The sequence below is a fragment of the Oreochromis aureus genome, linkage group 17 (genome assembly GCF_013358895.1).
Source record: "Oreochromis aureus strain Israel breed Guangdong linkage group 17, ZZ_aureus, whole genome shotgun sequence".
Taxonomy (NCBI): Eukaryota; Metazoa; Chordata; class Actinopteri; order Cichliformes; family Cichlidae; genus Oreochromis; species Oreochromis aureus.
This window is the reverse complement of record NC_052958.1, coordinates 14,428,794-14,445,835: the sequence shown is the minus strand read 5'-3', so window position 1 is coordinate 14,445,835 and position 17,042 is coordinate 14,428,794. Positions and strand designations below refer to the sequence as shown.

Genomic DNA, 17,042 nt, shown 5'->3' with positions numbered 1-17,042 from the left:
TAGCTGCACAGCCCCAAGCAGCAGATAAATAAGGGCGGAAAAGTATTGTTCTTTAAATGAGTCTGAACAGCTGAAGAGGAGGAGGGTAGGGGCTGTTGTTTTAGACACCCGGCTCTCAAGCCTTTAAAAAGTCCCAACCAGAGATGACGGAGTGGTTGAGTTGTCCCTGGATCTCTAGGGAGCAGGATTCTTGTCCCTGGAATAGTTCAGAATGAGCACACTTTTAATCCCCATCCCTTGTTCACTGCCATCTCCTTTCACTGCCCCTCCTCCACGCCAAAACAGACACCTCCCTGCCACCCTGTGCTCAGGATGGATCACTCAGAGGTCAGGCAGCTCCCTATTAAATCTCCAAATCTGTGCCCAGCGATCCTCATGAACTGTCACAAAATTTCAGAGGTAGTAAAGGCCACGTTTTTACCTCGTGATATTTATTGTCACTAAGGTCCAACACTCCCCTGGGCTTTATCCTCAAATACTTGTGTTACTGAATACCACCTAGCAAATCAAGCCCATGATGAAATACACAGGGGAAACCTGTCAGCAACTAACTGCCACTCAAGTGCTGATTCCTAAAGGGTCCTTCAGTGTAGTTGTTATCAAAGCACACTAGAAACAAGTCAAAGTGAATAGAAAAACTAAAGCACCAGAAAGGGTCTGGTTATATTAGCTTTAGCTTTAGTGTCTTATCAGAGCAATCGGGGTCTATATTAGGAAAAATGAAGCCTCTGGCCGTTTGGCTTCCATACACATATGAGCCCTTCTGTCTGCACGCCAGCAGCGGCGACAGCTGAAAATACCTGCAGCTCCGTCAGCTGCACTGAGAGTCCTCAGAGGTAAAACAAAACCTTTCTCCACTCTCATTATCTCTACGGTGATGAGACAGAGAGCAAGGCTCGCTCTTGGGTACATGATGTGACCCTGCAGGATTCTGGCACACGGGCCAGCAACACATTGTTTTGGAGTGAGACAGGACTGTGGCTAATTTTGACAAGGAATGCTAAGAGGGAATCATTACAAATGGAGGGATATCAGAAGCTAAGTGGCAACGCAAGAAAATGTATATATGTCAGTAGACATGCTGCACAAGGAATTAGGGTTACAGTTTTCACTGATGGGCTTCAAACAGGTGGCAGTGACAAGATGGGACAATACACGGAGGAAGGAAAGTTTTCTTACAGGGATACAGACATTTCAACAATATTCCACCCTTGGGATTCCCATATGTTCACCCACTGACATTTAATGTCATGAATATGAAGTACTAAGTTCACTTTTTTAAATATACATTTTTATGGCTGTAATAACAGGTTTAAACAATCTCCACATCTCACATTTTTCTTGAATCCAAGGTGTTTTAGTACCAAAAAACCCTCTAATAAACTTTTATATATATATATATATATATATATATATATATATATATTTACATTTAGAATTCTTACATGGTTTACCTTTATGTGTGTAGATATTGTAAAATGTTACCATGTATTTAACTGTTGTTTTCAATTATTTGGGGCATTAAGTATCTGCCCAAGATTTCTGCAGGAGTAAATTTCAATGTACTTAGCTGAAAAAATGTAAATTTTGTAAACCTATAATGTTAAAAAGCATACACAAATGTATGGACACATAACAGCAGTGGACCAGTTCCTATACAAGACTATGAAATGTTGGGCATTATGTACCCTAACTGTCAACTTCATCCAAGCGCCGACGATATTCTTAACTCTACAGCATAACTGATGACATTTCGAGCCACAGATATGACAATATGCTGCACTTAAATGTGCTTTGTTTTGCTAACTTCGGTCTGTTTTTAGCATTCATTGCCTTCATTCAGATGCTACTGGCTAGCATAGACTGTATAAAAGATAGCTTTAACCAGCATGGCATCACTCACATGTTTTGGACTCAGCATGTTGAAGTTTAAAGGTTAGCATTTTTTTAGTAGCCATTTTCTTGGATGAAAGCGTGGAGTGCTAATTTATTAGCTACCTATAAACTGTGTGTTTGCAACGCTTGGAGTGATATTAGCTAATTAGTGCTCAGAAACAGACAAATAAAATACTCACCAAAACCGAAGCTCAAACTTCACAGATGGTCTGTTGTTAACAGCCTACCATAGTCTCAATCAGATAATCCAGGTAAATGCTCCAAGAGGCACCAACATCACACAAGCACTGATTAAGTCCATTTAAATGCTGGAATAGTGGATGAGGCCTTGCAGACTATGAGCACACCCATTACTCAATTTTCAATGTGGTTGAGTTATAAAATTAAATTCACCCCTCTCAGATTTGTTTTAAAGGAGGACTTTATCCACAAAAGCCAAAAATATTTTAGTACCAGTCTTTAAAAATGCCTTTTAATGCTGTAAAGTTGGACATTTTGACACAGGAGTGTATGGGGACTGCCTCCCATATGGATCCTCCCTCACGTGGATCCTAGAGGAACCACAGTTTTTGTTATTTCTACACTTACTTACTTACTTTGCACTGGCTTCATGTTTAAGCTTTGGAGGTTTCCCTTGCTGCCTATTTGCAGACAGCAGCCCTCAGTTCCCGGTGATAAGACCACCCGTCAAACATGATAAATGAGATAGATGCCTGTGACCCTGAAAGGACCTGCAGAAGAGGGCAGCAGGGGTTAGCCTACAGAGTGCTCCATGCTACTGCTCTGTTTATGTTTTCATAAATAGTGATGATCAATGTGAGCAGAAGACAGTTGAAACAACTGGTGTGTGTCATTGGAAGAGAGAAGATTACCAAGTCTTTGTTCAAATATCTCCATGTTATCTTTTTTTCTCACAAACAGTTCCTGCAGGTTCCACATTTGATTTTTATAGCCTCTATTTGTGGATACAGTTTTGTGGAGGTGCAAATTGGCTACAGTGCTGTGAAAAAGTATTTGTCCCTTTTGTGATTTCTAAGATTTTTGGACACTGTTGTTTTTTTTCTTTCTCACACATACGTTTCAGATAATCAAACAAATTGTAATATTGTACTAAGATAACCTGAGCAATTACAAAATCCGTTTTTAAATTCTTCTTTTAAAGGATATTCAAACCAAATAGGTATTTGTGATCACTGGAAGTGAGTCTTTCACATCACTGGAAGAATTTTTCCCCACTCATCTTGCGGAATTGTTTTAATTCAGCCACACCTGAGGATTTTCCACCATGAACAGCCTATTTAAACTAATATCAAAGGATCTCAATATGATTTAAAGCAGGAATTTGACTAGTCCACTTCAAAACCTTCTTTTTGTTTGAGTCATTAAGAAGTGGTAGATTTGTTTGACTGTTGGTATGACGTTAGTTTTATTAAAGGTATAACAGGACTTTTCCCAAAGTCTTTGGGATTATTGAGGTGTTTTTTGGCAAATGTGAGATGAGCCTGATCTTTTGTTCCCCAGTGGTTATCTCCTTGCCCAGTCTTTGTCTTACTGCTGGATCATGAACTCTGACCTTAATTGAGGCAAGTGAGGTCAGCAGTTCTTTGGATGTTGTTCTGGGGTCTTTTGTGACCTCCTGAATGAGCCACTGATGCACTCTTAGAGTAATTTTGGTCAGCTGGCCACTTCTGGGAAGGTTCCCTGCTGTTTCGAGTTTTTTCAGTGTGGATAACAGCTGTCACTGTGGTTCACTATAGTCCTAAAGCCTTAGAAATGGCTTTGTATCCCTTTTCAGACTCATGGATGTCAATGACTTCTTTTGCATATGTTCTTGAGGTTCTTTAGATCCCAGGATGATGTGTTGCTTTTTCTTTTAACCTACTTCACTTTGTCAAATAGGTTTTATTTAAGTGATTTCTTGATTCAATAGCTATCAGATTTGGGTGTAGCTAAAGAAATTGAACTAAGCTTTCCAAAAAATGCGGTTTCTCAAAGTTGATTCATGATTTAATGAGAGGGGAACATCATTTAAAAACATGCATTTTGTATTTACTCATGATATCTTTTTGCCTAATATTAAAATTTGCTTGAATGATCGGAAATATGTACATATGTAATATGTAAAATCAGTGTGCTCAAACTAAAAAAACAAGTAATAGTGGAAGTAATTCTGTTGTCATGTTTCATAGTTGTGTGTTTTCTTTTTCTTCCTGCAGATGAAACACCAAATGGTCAGCCAGAGGGTGAGTGCACATCTTATCTTCCTATCACCTCACAGCAGATTAGAGTTCCACAATACACAAATTTTTTTTAAAGTCGCTCAAAATTTGCACAAATATGCAATTTCTGAAAATACCTCTGCTGACATCAAACAGCAACCCTTGTTTTCACTTGTTGTACAGCCACAAAGCTGAACAGGTCTACACATGTAATATAATGATCACAGTCCTGAACCTGGCGTGAATGTGCAAACACTGCCGCATAGGAGTGTAAATGTGGAGCCAATAGTCGGCAGTATGGATATGCTGCTGTGCTTCAGAGAGATCTGTAGCAATGACCAGGCTGTCAGCATCTCTGACATTCCTCTCGTCAGCCAGCTGATCCCTCACTGTTGATTCAGCTGACGCCTCTGCCATCCCATGTGAGCAAGCTGCTGGCGTGTTATTGGCTTTTTGCCGGCGACCTTGGAGCTTCAACATCTTAATGCTCCAGCTCAGTCGGAGGGCGGGAGAGCTCAGCTTTTTAGGGTCCAAGTAAAATATTATTCCCAGAAATTTTCTGTATTTAACACATGTAGAAGTAAAAAGACTACATCACAACCAGGTCAACATCAGCATTACTGAAAACGTATAGCAGCACTTCATATGACATAAGGAGACTTATAATATGTAAATAAGATGAAAATACAAGGAGTCTGCTCTTTTTGTCATTTGGCGTGTTCTGATTTCCAGGATGTCAAATACTGCCCACTTTCACAGAAGTTAAATGCACAAGGTGTTGTTTCAATAATGATTATTGGCAAAACAGGTCAATTGTGTGACATTGGTCATCCTGTACTCTAAAGTTTTGCAACCACTTATTCTACTAATAAGGATACACATTGAGCTTCTTCACTACCAACTTTCTGTCAGGCTGTCCTTGAAGTCCTCTATAGAGGCAACACAAAAGAATCAATAAAAAAACAGAAGATCCAGGTCATCCCACTTTAACAGTATCCACCTGGCCTGACCCCTGCAGGCATCCCCAGAATAGTCAGACCTACTCCTATGAGGATTAAGTGCACTGTACCAAGTAAGGGTTATGATTACTGTCATCATTTAGCTAAAAAACAGAGGGGTCTAATTTTAAAAATCCATAAAAAGACTGAGTTATACAATCCTGTCTCACAACACAAATTTCCCAGCATTATTTAGTGTCCCTAAACACCACTTTTCATCTGTTTTATCTCGTGCCTTCTGAAAGGACATCAAAAAGTCCACATTTGGTATTTAAAGAAGTCGACTTGAATTTAAAGTGAAACACTTAAATTTGAGTCATACATGTCATAGTTTTTCATTTGTATGATTTTGCTATTGCTTGCTGCCATGGTAACACTTGCCATGGTTGCTAACATATTATTGTGGTCGTAATTTGAATGGAAATGATGGACTTGTCTACAAACACTCTGAGCTGTATGTGTGATGGTAACTGGAAATGAAGAAGGTTCCCTTTCAGAGTAAAAGTTGAGCCTTTTGAAACATGCCGGCTGCAGTGCTGAGCCACAACGTTTACTATGAACCGTCTCCATTTCCATTTGGCGTCACAATTCTCTCAGTGACGGTGACAGCCAGCAACCGACAGAAACCACTTGCCAACCAGTCAGGGAATACACATATTTCTCTAGCAACCAGTGTTTGTGTCACATCAAATAAGGCGAACATGAGAGCCCTTAAGTGGTCGACTAACTTGTGCTTTCTGCCACTGTGAACCTTCATTCAGCTGCTGTCCAAATTCAAATTGCCATCCAAAGCCCAGACACCAGTGGCTTCTGATTATGTGGCAGTATTTCACACTCTGGGTTGAGAACTCTGACTATTACGCAGTGAAAAAACAAAACAGACATTATTAAATTAATTTTTTTATATAGTAGTTGTTAACGATGAATATCATTAAGTCGTTATAATCCCATTATTGTAGCACAATATAAAATAGTGTCTCAGTGCCCAACACTCATCCTAGTGTTCAGATGTGGAAGCTACACAGGGCAAAGCTAGAGTACCAGTAGTTTTATAGCTGTAACAGTAACGTGCATTCCTGTCAGTTTACTGTGTAATCCCTTCGAGCACGCATTCTCTGAAATGAGAGGATCTAACAGTTACTGAGGAATATAATGAATGCACGACATTGCCTGACGAAGCACGACACTTCCAACCGGTGTGTTTATTAATGTGTATTAATGTGCATTTCAACATGAACGACCTTTACACAGCCTCAAGTGTTGACATATTAACAGCACATTTTCAGTCAGAGAGCTTACTGATGAGTCTAGGAGGATGTTCTGGAAAATTATGATGTTTTGTGATAAAGTATGCATACTTGCAGGCAGGTGGGTGGATATAGCTGTGTGTCTCTGTCCGTGTGAGTGTGTGTCTGTTTGTTTGTGTGTGTGTGTGTGTGTGTGTGTGTGTGTGTGTGTGTGTGTGTGTGTGTGTGTGTGTGTGTGTGTGTGTGTGTGTGAAAGCGAGAGAGGCACTGCAGATGCTGAAGCTTTATTGCTTATCAAAAGCAGCTGTTCCATCCACAACTATATTTGTCACATGCTCAGAAAGTGTTGCCCCAGAAAGTAGCGGTGCCCCACCCCCACCTGAGATTTCCCTGGAGGTATCTCCACCCCCAGGTGGGTATAACCCTGATGCCTCCCTCTTCACTTGCCCCAGAATGTTTCGCACTCTTTGTTGGTCACACTCACATCACGTGTTCGTTTGGTGTGTGCCATCACGATTTTATTTTTTTTAATTCACTGTGCGAGGCCTGAAACTGCACTGTTCTTGTGGAGGTATGATCACTCAGCACACAATGTTCACACAAGAAGTTAGTTTAGCTGCAGCAAACCACCCCACTCACCGTGCACACATCCACATGCCTGCACTGCTCTAGATGCACGTGCCTTGATTCATGGAGCTGTTACTAAGTCATGCTGTGGCTGTTTTTGTACTCAACTGTATATGTTATCAAACAGGAGGTCTATGAGGGATTACAGATCCTGGGCTTTACTGACTCTGTTGGCTCCAGTCAACGGCCAACTGTCCCGATTTACTGAGTTAGTAAATCCCTGCCTCCTTGATCACTTTACAGTATAGATATGCAATGACCAGATAGCTTCTTCACTGAGATTTTTGATAAAACGCCAGACTACCACTAGACTCCTTTAATAGGAGATGAATTTTTGGACTTTAAAGCACTGCTCTATTACTGGTGGTTTTCTTTCAGTCTGTCAGGTCACTTCTTTAGCTCCAGATGAAATATTTCAGTGATGCATTGAATTACTTGCCACATTCATTCTGCTAAAAGGACAATCCTATTGATTCTGGTGATTTCTGTTAAAGCACCAGTATGAGGCTGACACTTGTCCTTTGTAATAATATGACCTGAACACTATTAGATGGATGGATATTAGATGCAAGTATTTCAGTGATCCTCAAGAAAAATGCAACTGCTTTGGTGATCTTTGCTGTCATTTGGTTCTCTTGTTCATCTTCAAATACTATAAAAATGAAGCACCACCTAATGCAGTTTTGGATTTTACCCAGACTATGCAATAAAACTAAGCTAACAGAGCTAACAATACCAGTCCATAGAGTATCCTATATTAATTGAGGAAAAAGTGGGATAAAACAAAATCTACTCAGCAGGAAAAACTAAACACTGAACAAGTAAGTGAGGGATGACTGAGAAGGACCTGCTAACCCTAAAGCATACCCTGCTTTGTCATCTATTTCATCCTAAATTGAGCCACAGTTTACAAAATAAACATCTTGCTATGCTAACCAATATTTAAAAGTGAAAGTGTTTGCTGAGGTCTTACATCATACATATTACTTAAGCTTTAGACTCATCTTCCTGCCTCAAATATCGCCAATTTCAGTCTATCTGGTCATTAGCTATTTATACTCACCTCATTTGAGCAAGCATTGTCTTGTGAGGCTTCGTGTGTTTGTGCTCAATGCTTGCTGCTCCAGCCTGGCGCTTTGTCTGCTGTACAGAGGCAGTAGCAGAGGGGAAAGAACCAGTAGAGACTGATGGGAAGAAACCAGAATCCACAGAGCCTGAGCCAGTACAGGCTGTGGTGGCTCAGGAGCCGTGTCCCGCCGTGAATGGCTCAATCCAACCACAGCCTGGTGGGGTTGGGGTAAAAGAGCAAGCAGAGTCCGCTAACTCTACTTTAAAGGAAGAGGGCACTTGCTCTCCCCCACCACCTGGTAAGTATGCTTCCTTAATGTGAAACAATCCCATGTCTCTCAGTGAAAGTGCATGTTTTACCCCTCCAGCTGATCAAAGCAAACGCACTGAGCACTGAAATAGTCTTTTCAGTTGCACATTACAACTGCACTGCAGCATGGCAAAAGCAACCTTTAAGGCAACTTTTTTTTTTTTTAACATAACTTTAAAAATATTTTTACTATCAATAAAAAGATAATAGATTACTTTGCTAAGTCAACATTGGACTTCACTCTGATTGATTGGCATCATGCACTGACTTCTCACTTGTTTCCTAAACAGTGCAACCCTAACTTTGATTGCATGAAAACTTCAAAGAAAAAACAACAACAAAATTTATGAGTTTTCAGATCCAAAGAGTTATATAAAAAGATAAAGTACTGATTAGGTTGAGAAATGGCAAAATGAAAGTGATGCAGTTTATTTGCAAGGTGAATCATCAAACTTAGTTCTTTATAATCCATAAACAACAAGGCAAAAACATACGAACATTAAAGCACTGACAAACAGGCCGCTTTCCTTGGATTATTTTTCTTTATGTAGAGGAAAGATGGAGCTACTTGGCTTAGCCATGAGCTTTTTTTACCACTATGTGCTGCTTCGAGGCTGAATTTTATCTGATATACCAGTTTGTGTGTGTGTGTGTACACGCACTTTGACGCTAGTCTGCTTGTGCTTTTGTTACGCCAGACTAAGAATCATACGGCAATACACACAAACTCTTGATTGCCCACACAGCTATGACCTCACACTGTTTCACTCTACAGTACAGCAGTTAGAGGGTTTTGTTTTGCACAAACCAATTCATCAAACAACTTTTTCATTCATTCTGTCCAAGAATTGCATGACACAGTTGTCTCGCATGTGGTCATTGGCCTTCTTGGCCTGGTGCTTTTATGTCAAAGTTGACCTGCCAGTGATTGACCTTGAGTCTTTTGATAAGTGGGTCTATTTGTCAATGACAACCTTTATTCCAGATGATGCTAAACCTGCAGCCACTACCCCATCCCCAACACCTCATCCAGGTTGGTACCAATAACAGACCTTTTCAAGTTCCTTATGGTTGCCATAAAGCAATCGAATTAATCATAACAAGTGCTCCCAAAATATTTCAAGCACTTTAGCAAGATGGTTGAAGGAATAGCAGTGTTAGGTAGAAAATTGTGGAGTTTAATTATTGCTCCTGTACAGGAAGGAATTTAAGAACTACAAAGTGAAATAATAAAATCTTCCTACAGTGGTGGTCAGAAGTTTACATACACTCATCATGGGCATGAATATCTTGGTAATTTGGGGATTTTAATGTTTTGATTTTTTTTCCAGGGTGGAATCTTTAATGACTTTAAAAAACAATAATTAGTTACAAAAGGTTGAATTTAATTTTGATTTCATCGTATTCTCACAGGGTAAAAAAAAAAAAAACAACAACAAAAAACCAAGCTAAAATATATACATACGTCCCCTTCTGGCTTAATTCAATTTGGATATTTGACTACTTTTCTTGGCAGAATTGCTAGTTGATTGTTTTTAAGCATAGGTCACAAAGGCTTTGGTAAGGCCATTCCGGAAGCTTATAGCTAGCTAACTTTATCCATTTCAAAACCAGTTTTTATGTGTGTTTGGGATTGTTGCCCCATTGCAATAGCCAATTGTGATCAAGTGAAGTGAAGTTGAAGAATTTGGAAGTAGTCTTTCTTCATTATATCACTGACTTTTTGCAATACATGAGTACGACTGGCAGCCCCAGAGCATGATGCTACCACCACCATGCTTGAAAGGTTGTACAGTATGCTTAGGTTTGAAAGCTTCTCATTTACTCTGTCAAACATACCTCTTGTTTTTGTGGCCAAGTAGCTCAATCAGCTACTTGTACTTATGTACAATAGCTTGAAATGGTGATCTTGGAATCTGCAGTTGTTTATGATCCCAACTTGAGTTGTGGCTCTGCAAACGACCCCATGTGTACTAGAGAAATTCAAAAGTAAATTTAAACTTGTGCACCCTGTTCTTCTCTTTTTAATTCAACAAAGATGTATGCTGTATAATCATCCCACCCCTGAAAAAAATGTTCAGAGAAACCATTAAATATCCTAAATTACCAGGATGTTCTTGCCTATGATGGGTGTTTGACCAAAACTGTAATTCTCTGGTGTCTAATGTGCTTTACAGCTTTATAAGTACATGTTTTTAAGTCTGGTTTAGGCATTGACAAAGGTACCCTTTACAATCTAAATGATATAAATATTTAATACTGATGTGTCACATCTGTAAACTTCAGATGTATGTCTATGCTTGTTGACATACATGTAGAAAATGTGTGATTTCTACTTGCAAACTTGCATTGCATAATTTCTACCTGCACTTCAACCTTTATTTCTCTAAGATAACTAAAGATGGATGTCGTAATGATATTTTATATGCACGTATCATGCAAAATATACACCAAATAAATCACTATTGTAATGCAAATGTGCATGCCACTTATGCCTTCAAGTGTTAATTCAGCTGTCATACATTATACCACATATACAGATGTGTATAGGCTCCTTGTTTTTGTTTTTGTTGTTGTTGTTTTTTTCTTAATTTTTCTTTATTATGTTTTCAGTTAGTTATGATCCTGATATCAGTTTTATTTATGTGAACATACGATTTGGGTTAAAAGGAGCTGTGCAAACACTCAACCTGCGATTTCTGCTGTACTAAAAAAGCATATTTAGTATTTCTATGTCAAATGAATGAGATAAATTCCCCCAGGCAGTAAGTCATCTCGGTTAACAACATATTAGTTATAAAAGGTGCAATCAAAGAGTTCTACCCCTAATGAGCAAAATGTTAAAATTGCTGCTTTTCCCTTTTTTTCCTCGACACCTCTTCCAGTTCTCCTGCTTCACTTTATTGCGAAAAGTATTTGTTCTTTTTCCTTCACAAGCATATGAACTTGAGTGAGATCCAATTCTTAATCCATAGGGTTTAATATATATTATATATACATTTGGTTTAGGAGTGTGTTTATGGGAATTTCTGAAGTGCATTTGTGCATTTACACCGCTGCATCTGACGCTTTACATTGCACTTTGTGATGAACGGCTTTCGTGCAGCTGCTCGCCGTGGAAACCCATCTCATGAAGCTCTCTAGGCACTCATCATGACCTAAATCTGAAGGCCATATTATGTTAGGAGATCTGTTGCAACTGGCTCTGCAGAGAGTTGGCGACCTACCACTAACAGTTGACTGTGATATATTTAGTAGTGAGGAAATTTCACAACCGGGCTTGCTGCACAGGTGGCATCCTATCATGGCACCACGCTGGAATTCACTGAGCTCCGGAGAGTTCACATGTTTGTAGAAGTAGTCTGCGTGCCTAGGTGCTTGATTTTATAGACCTGTGGCCATAAAATTGATTGGAACACCTGAATTCAATGACTTGGATAGGTGAGGAAATACTTTTGGCAATATAGTGTATGTTTGGAGTCTGTTTTTGCTGGAAGCAGCAGGACACAAATGCAACTTCTGAATAAAAAAGCAAAGCAGCTTCCCTAAATCTTTAAATGTCCAGCCCACACTGTTGTAGCCACAACAGTCATCAAACCACCGGCAGTAGTTATATTTATAGTGATTAATTTCGAATATAACTCTGTTTTTTTTTCCACAGAGGATTCCAGTTCAACCAAGAAACTCTCAGTTGAGCTGCCTAGTAAGATCCCACCATTTTAGATCTTTGACCAAGTAGCTTATTTTAAATCAGAATCATTCAGTGGCTGAGTGTGGAAAACATGTTGGAGACATGTTTATCTCTAGGCATTTTGTGTGTTTAGAAGTTAGCCTTTTAGCAGAAGAAAGTCAAAATATTCAAACCCCCCTTGCTAACATAACTTTTGAACAGCGTTCACAATATAGTTTGATACAAAAAACCAAAAAGAAGCACTGCACGCATATTCTTTAAACTCTGACCTTTGATTCAGAATTCCTCACTGCTTGCATACCTTTAACTGCTTGTCATCGTTTTCTGAGTGTGTGCTTGCTTCAGTGGACTTTACAGTACTATTTCTTACAATATGCTGTAAATTTCTCTCTGTCTTTGTTTAGATGATAGCGTCCCTGTGCCAGCCATGGGGAGAAAGGACTCAGGTAATAAAGTGGTAGCCTTACACTTCAAGAGAACCTTCGTTCGGTTTCATTTGTTTCAAGAATATTGCGCGAAACATGAAAAAGATGCTTTCTTGAAGCCTCCCCAACTCTTTGTGTCCTCCATAACCATAAAGGGCATGAAGTGGGCTTCAGAGAATTATATCTTTTTCATTTTCATTCAGAAGGTTTAAGATTTTCAGAGAAAAGCTAACAAGATTTTGTCCAAGGTGAAGTTTCGTAAAGTATTAACACAGTGCCCAACAGAGGTGAATCACAATCATATGGCAACAGCATTATCTTCATTCGTACCTCCAGGATCCAAAGAAGACTGCAGTATCCAGACAATGAAGAATTTATAAACCCAGTTTTTCTTTAATAATAATAATGATAATAATAAAACGTTAGGTGCTGCTTGTTCTATTTGCATATCTTTCATGCTTTCCATGTTGCAAGCTGAGATCCTGCTGCTGTGTGAGGCGTGAGTGCTGGAAGTGATGTGTGTCTGTTAGTCTTTCTGTCTGTCTTTGTACCTCTGGACTGGTAAAAGTAAAAATTTCAGATGAGAAGTAAAAGGTGGGTGCTAAGACTCCTTACTGTACTATTTGTAGCCTGTGGCAGAGGAGAGCTGTGTTTCACGTATGTGATTCTTTTTCTCACTGACCAGTGTGGTCTCTGGGAGAGGGTCAGGCACCAGACGAACTGGAAAAGCCAGTTGACAACCCACCGCTCTCCACCCTGCTGATCGAGAGCCCCCAAAGTGGTACTGTCACTGTGGGTGAGTAATAGAATGAAGAAGAAAGAAGATCTGAGGAGGGACTTCACAGGGAAACCTGCAAAAAGGAAAACTGTATCCATCTGACAGATGCAGTAGGCAAAGGATTTAGAAGAGCCAAGATATCTTTCTTTATTTCAGCCTTATTTCAGATCACTGTTGTGGCTCTTTGGGTAATGCTAACTTTGACTTATAATGTTAAATGCTTTTGCTGAATAAGCATAAGTAGAGACACCACTAAGTTGGAAATGTTCTTATCCCTCAGTTGCTCAGGCCTGAAACTGGGTGCAACTTCCGGTCTGACATGAAAAACTTATGTATGGCGAGTGGTTGCTGGGTGAAACTGGCTGCAAAGAGGGTGGTGCACCAAAAATGTCCTTGTGATTGCTAGCAGATTGCAGCAGTGACTTGAAAATGCACACACCCAGCAACCAGCGCCTCCCACAGAGTGTTAACAGATATGTTAATTAATTTTTAGTTTGTCATTTTAGTGTTACACCAGTAGTGCCAGTACACTTTTTTTTTTTAAATGCATCCATTAACGAAAAAAGTGTACTCACACATAGAGAGCAGAGAGACCACTGCAACACTCACTGCGACACTGATATCTAAGTTAAAACAGTCTCTGCATCTGTACTCGTATACAATATATTTGTGTTTCTGTGACTGAATGCTTTTTTATGTTAGTATTCGCTGGTACCCAATTACGCTTTCTCTGTAATCATATCGAACTTTTCTGTCCGAAGGTGGTGACATCACCTTTGTTGCCAAAGTGGAGGCCAAAGATCTTCTGCGCAAACCAACTGTCAAGTGGTTTAAAGGGAAATGGATGGATCTGGCCAGCAAGACAGGAAAACATCTACAGCTAAAAGAGACCTTTGACCGAGTCACAAAGGTACCCATGTACCCTCACCTTCTTTAGAAGGTATGGAAGCACATTTTGTGATAACAATACTCTTATACAAACTTTTATCAGGTCCACACATTTGAGATGCACATCATCAAGGCCAAAGATAACTATGCTGGGAACTACAGGTGCGAGGTCAACTACAAGGACAAGTTTGATAGCTGTTCTTTTGACTTGGAAGTTAAAGGTTTGTCACACCGTTAAAATACTTTAGAACAAAAAAAAACCCAGGCACAAACAAAAATCCTGCATACTATGTGCTGATACTGTTTTACAGAAGCTGAAACGGGCTCACAGAATATTGACATTCGATCCGCTTTCAAGAGAAGGTAATAAAAAGACCTTTATGAATGAGTCAGCAGGAACCCTTATGGACTCAGAATTTAACAGAATTTCTATGTTTTCTTTTCAAAACAAGGCATTTTTCTATTATAGGATCTCTAATATTCTATACATACTAATAAAGACACCTGAAAAAATGAAGATAAGAAAAAGTGCCATTCATTTAGGCACACTGAACACCGCTCCATCAAGTAATGTCTCTGTATGAGATGTAAGTGTGACAAGATGGTTGTAATAATGTCATTTACCTTTCTGCAAGGTAATTACAAATCAACCAGCTCACTCACTGTGCAATTAAAGGCCAACTCTTGCACATTGATTCTCCCTCCAAACAATGTGACTGGAAAGCAACTCAAAGCATCCCTCTTGCATTGCATAATCACAATGTTGTACTTCAATAACGGTACTTTAACATTGTGGCAATGTTGCCCGGGACAGCTCTGGATGTGTTTTACACAAATCACCTTGTTTCAAGCTTTTATCTGGAAAAAGACACAAAAAGGTCTCTGTGTAAGCACCAATCGTGAGTTAGCTTGGAGCTAATGTATCGATTGAGATCAGAGCTTTTGCTTTGTGATGCTCTTTTACCGTTGTTTTTAGTGCTTCTAGCTTTTTCAGCACTGATTAAATCTCTATTAATCTCTTCTTGTTAACAACAGCAGTGAAGGACAAGAAGATGCAGGAGAGCTTGACTTTAGTGGTCTTCTAAAACATAGGTGAGAGTCACAACCTAATACTGAGTGGATTTTGGGTTTTTTTTTTAGTATTTTTAAGCCCCTTCTCTGGATTTGCTTCTTTTCTCTTCTTCTTTCACATCATTTGTAAATTTAATTTGTACACAGTTACTGTATGAGTGGAAAGCACATTTCTTCAGATCATCAAAGAAGCTATAACAGGGGTTTTCAAAATCCGCGGGCCCCTCTCCTAGACAATTTTAGCTGTGCCCACTTTTCATCTTCATACTAAAACACTACAATATTTTCAATATTGTATAAAATATAATAAAAGATGGGCATCGTCGCTGTCAGTTTAGCATCATGAAGCTTGCAGTCTTGCTTTTTGCACCTAAAAATTATCATATTTGGTCGGAAAGATTAGCTTAGTTATAACTAACAGTAGCAAACAGTAGCAAGTTTATTCACCAAAGTGTGTCTGCAGACTGTGTGGATGCTAATCAATATACAGACAAATTAATTAAGAATTTAACTAAAAGAACTGAAGCATATCTTTTGGCAGTTATTAACACAGTTAGTAAGATTTAACCAGTGAGCAAAATGTTTCTTATCAGTAAAATGCAGTAAAATGCTAAAAATGCAAATGCAAACATATTTAAATGGGTGACAGATAGCTACATACAGTCCTTAAAAAAGGCCACATAGACCACAAGTATTTTAGAATTCTTTCAAAAACTTCTTTTAAAATTTAAAATTATGTTATTTTTTAGACAAATAACAAACTTTTAACTAGGAATTTATGTTTTTCTACCCAGATTTGAGCTGGACTTCAGAAATTAATGTTCAAAATTAATTTTATGTTCAGAAATGCAAGTAAATGTAACTGTACTTTGGCATCTTAATGACAAATAATATTGTGTTTTAATATAAATTTATTTGCTTATTGCCTTATATATAAAACTGTAAATTTGGAAAATTATGAATAAAAACAATATTCATATATCAGTGTTAAAAATATTTCAAATTAAGAGTTTGCATATATTAGTGGATTGACCATTACAGACCCATAACAAATGCCAATACGGTGTATCCATATAAATGGCCCACCCTGTATAACACTTAGAGTTTAGTCACAGTAACCTCCTCCAGTGGGAGGTGTGCCTTACAGCTTGAAAACCTCTGTGCAATAGCAAAGCTACTCCAGTGGTTCAAAATAAACACCATGATGCATATTTGAAATACATTGCAGAGTGTGAGTACAAGACCTAGTCAGTGACACTGCTCACTGACAAAATTATATATTTATTTTGGGCCTGTCTCTTCTTCTCCCCTATACATTCAGAAATCAGAGGTTAGTAGAACGAAAACCATAGGTATTAAAACGATTAGACCTTACTGCGGGTGAGTACTGTAATCCTGTAGAGTCCCCAGCATGACATGTAGCTCTAGGTATTGGACGAGCAAGAGTGTTGGCCTCCTGTAGTACGGTAACACTTCATTTGAAGGCAGCATTCCTAAATGCCCCACCAGCACTCAGCAATGATGGAAATGGGTCTTGCAGCATTGACACTGAGGTGACTTGTCTTCATCAAGCTGTGAAATCAAGTCGCATCTTTATGAGGCAAAGAGCGCCATTTTGGATCATTAATGAAGTGCTAGTGGGCCATGGAGAAATGAAGCTGTAAAATAGTGTTATCACTACATTGTCATTTATTTCAGTCTAGAAATATAAGGCAAGCACCACCATGTTTATTTCGGCGTCTTCATAATTGCTTGAAAATAAACGAATGTGAAACACATGTAGAGAATATGATTGTATCTTACTCAACTCAGCTCCAAGCTTTC

At 38.9% G+C, this 17,042-nt stretch overlaps 1 protein-coding gene across 8 annotated transcripts in view; it reads left to right on the top strand.

Moving 5' to 3' along the window:
- The window catches only part of mybpc1 (myosin binding protein C1), a 36,106-nt gene that overhangs the window by 3,614 nt on the left and 15,450 nt on the right, over positions 1–17,042 (top strand). For 2 of the 8 annotated variants that reach the window (XM_039601167.1, XM_039601166.1), the window contains 12 exons: positions 4,113–4,139; positions 6,701–6,772; positions 8,139–8,354; positions 9,351–9,398; positions 12,027–12,068; positions 12,461–12,502; positions 13,167–13,277; positions 14,021–14,169; positions 14,251–14,368; positions 14,459–14,510; positions 15,183–15,239; positions 16,540–16,548. In XM_039601167.1, the coding sequence (XP_039457101.1) occupies positions 4,113–4,139; positions 6,701–6,772; positions 8,139–8,354; positions 9,351–9,398; positions 12,027–12,068; positions 12,461–12,502; positions 13,167–13,277; positions 14,021–14,169; positions 14,251–14,368; positions 14,459–14,510; positions 15,183–15,239; positions 16,540–16,548 (943 nt within the window). The remainder of the gene's footprint in view (positions 1–4,112; positions 4,140–6,700; positions 6,773–8,138; positions 8,355–9,350; positions 9,399–12,026; positions 12,069–12,460; positions 12,503–13,166; positions 13,278–14,020; positions 14,170–14,250; positions 14,369–14,458; positions 14,511–15,182; positions 15,240–16,539; positions 16,549–17,042) is intronic. The other 6 variants (XM_039601169.1, XM_031758273.2, XM_039601168.1 and 3 more) reach the window with 6 other exon arrangements.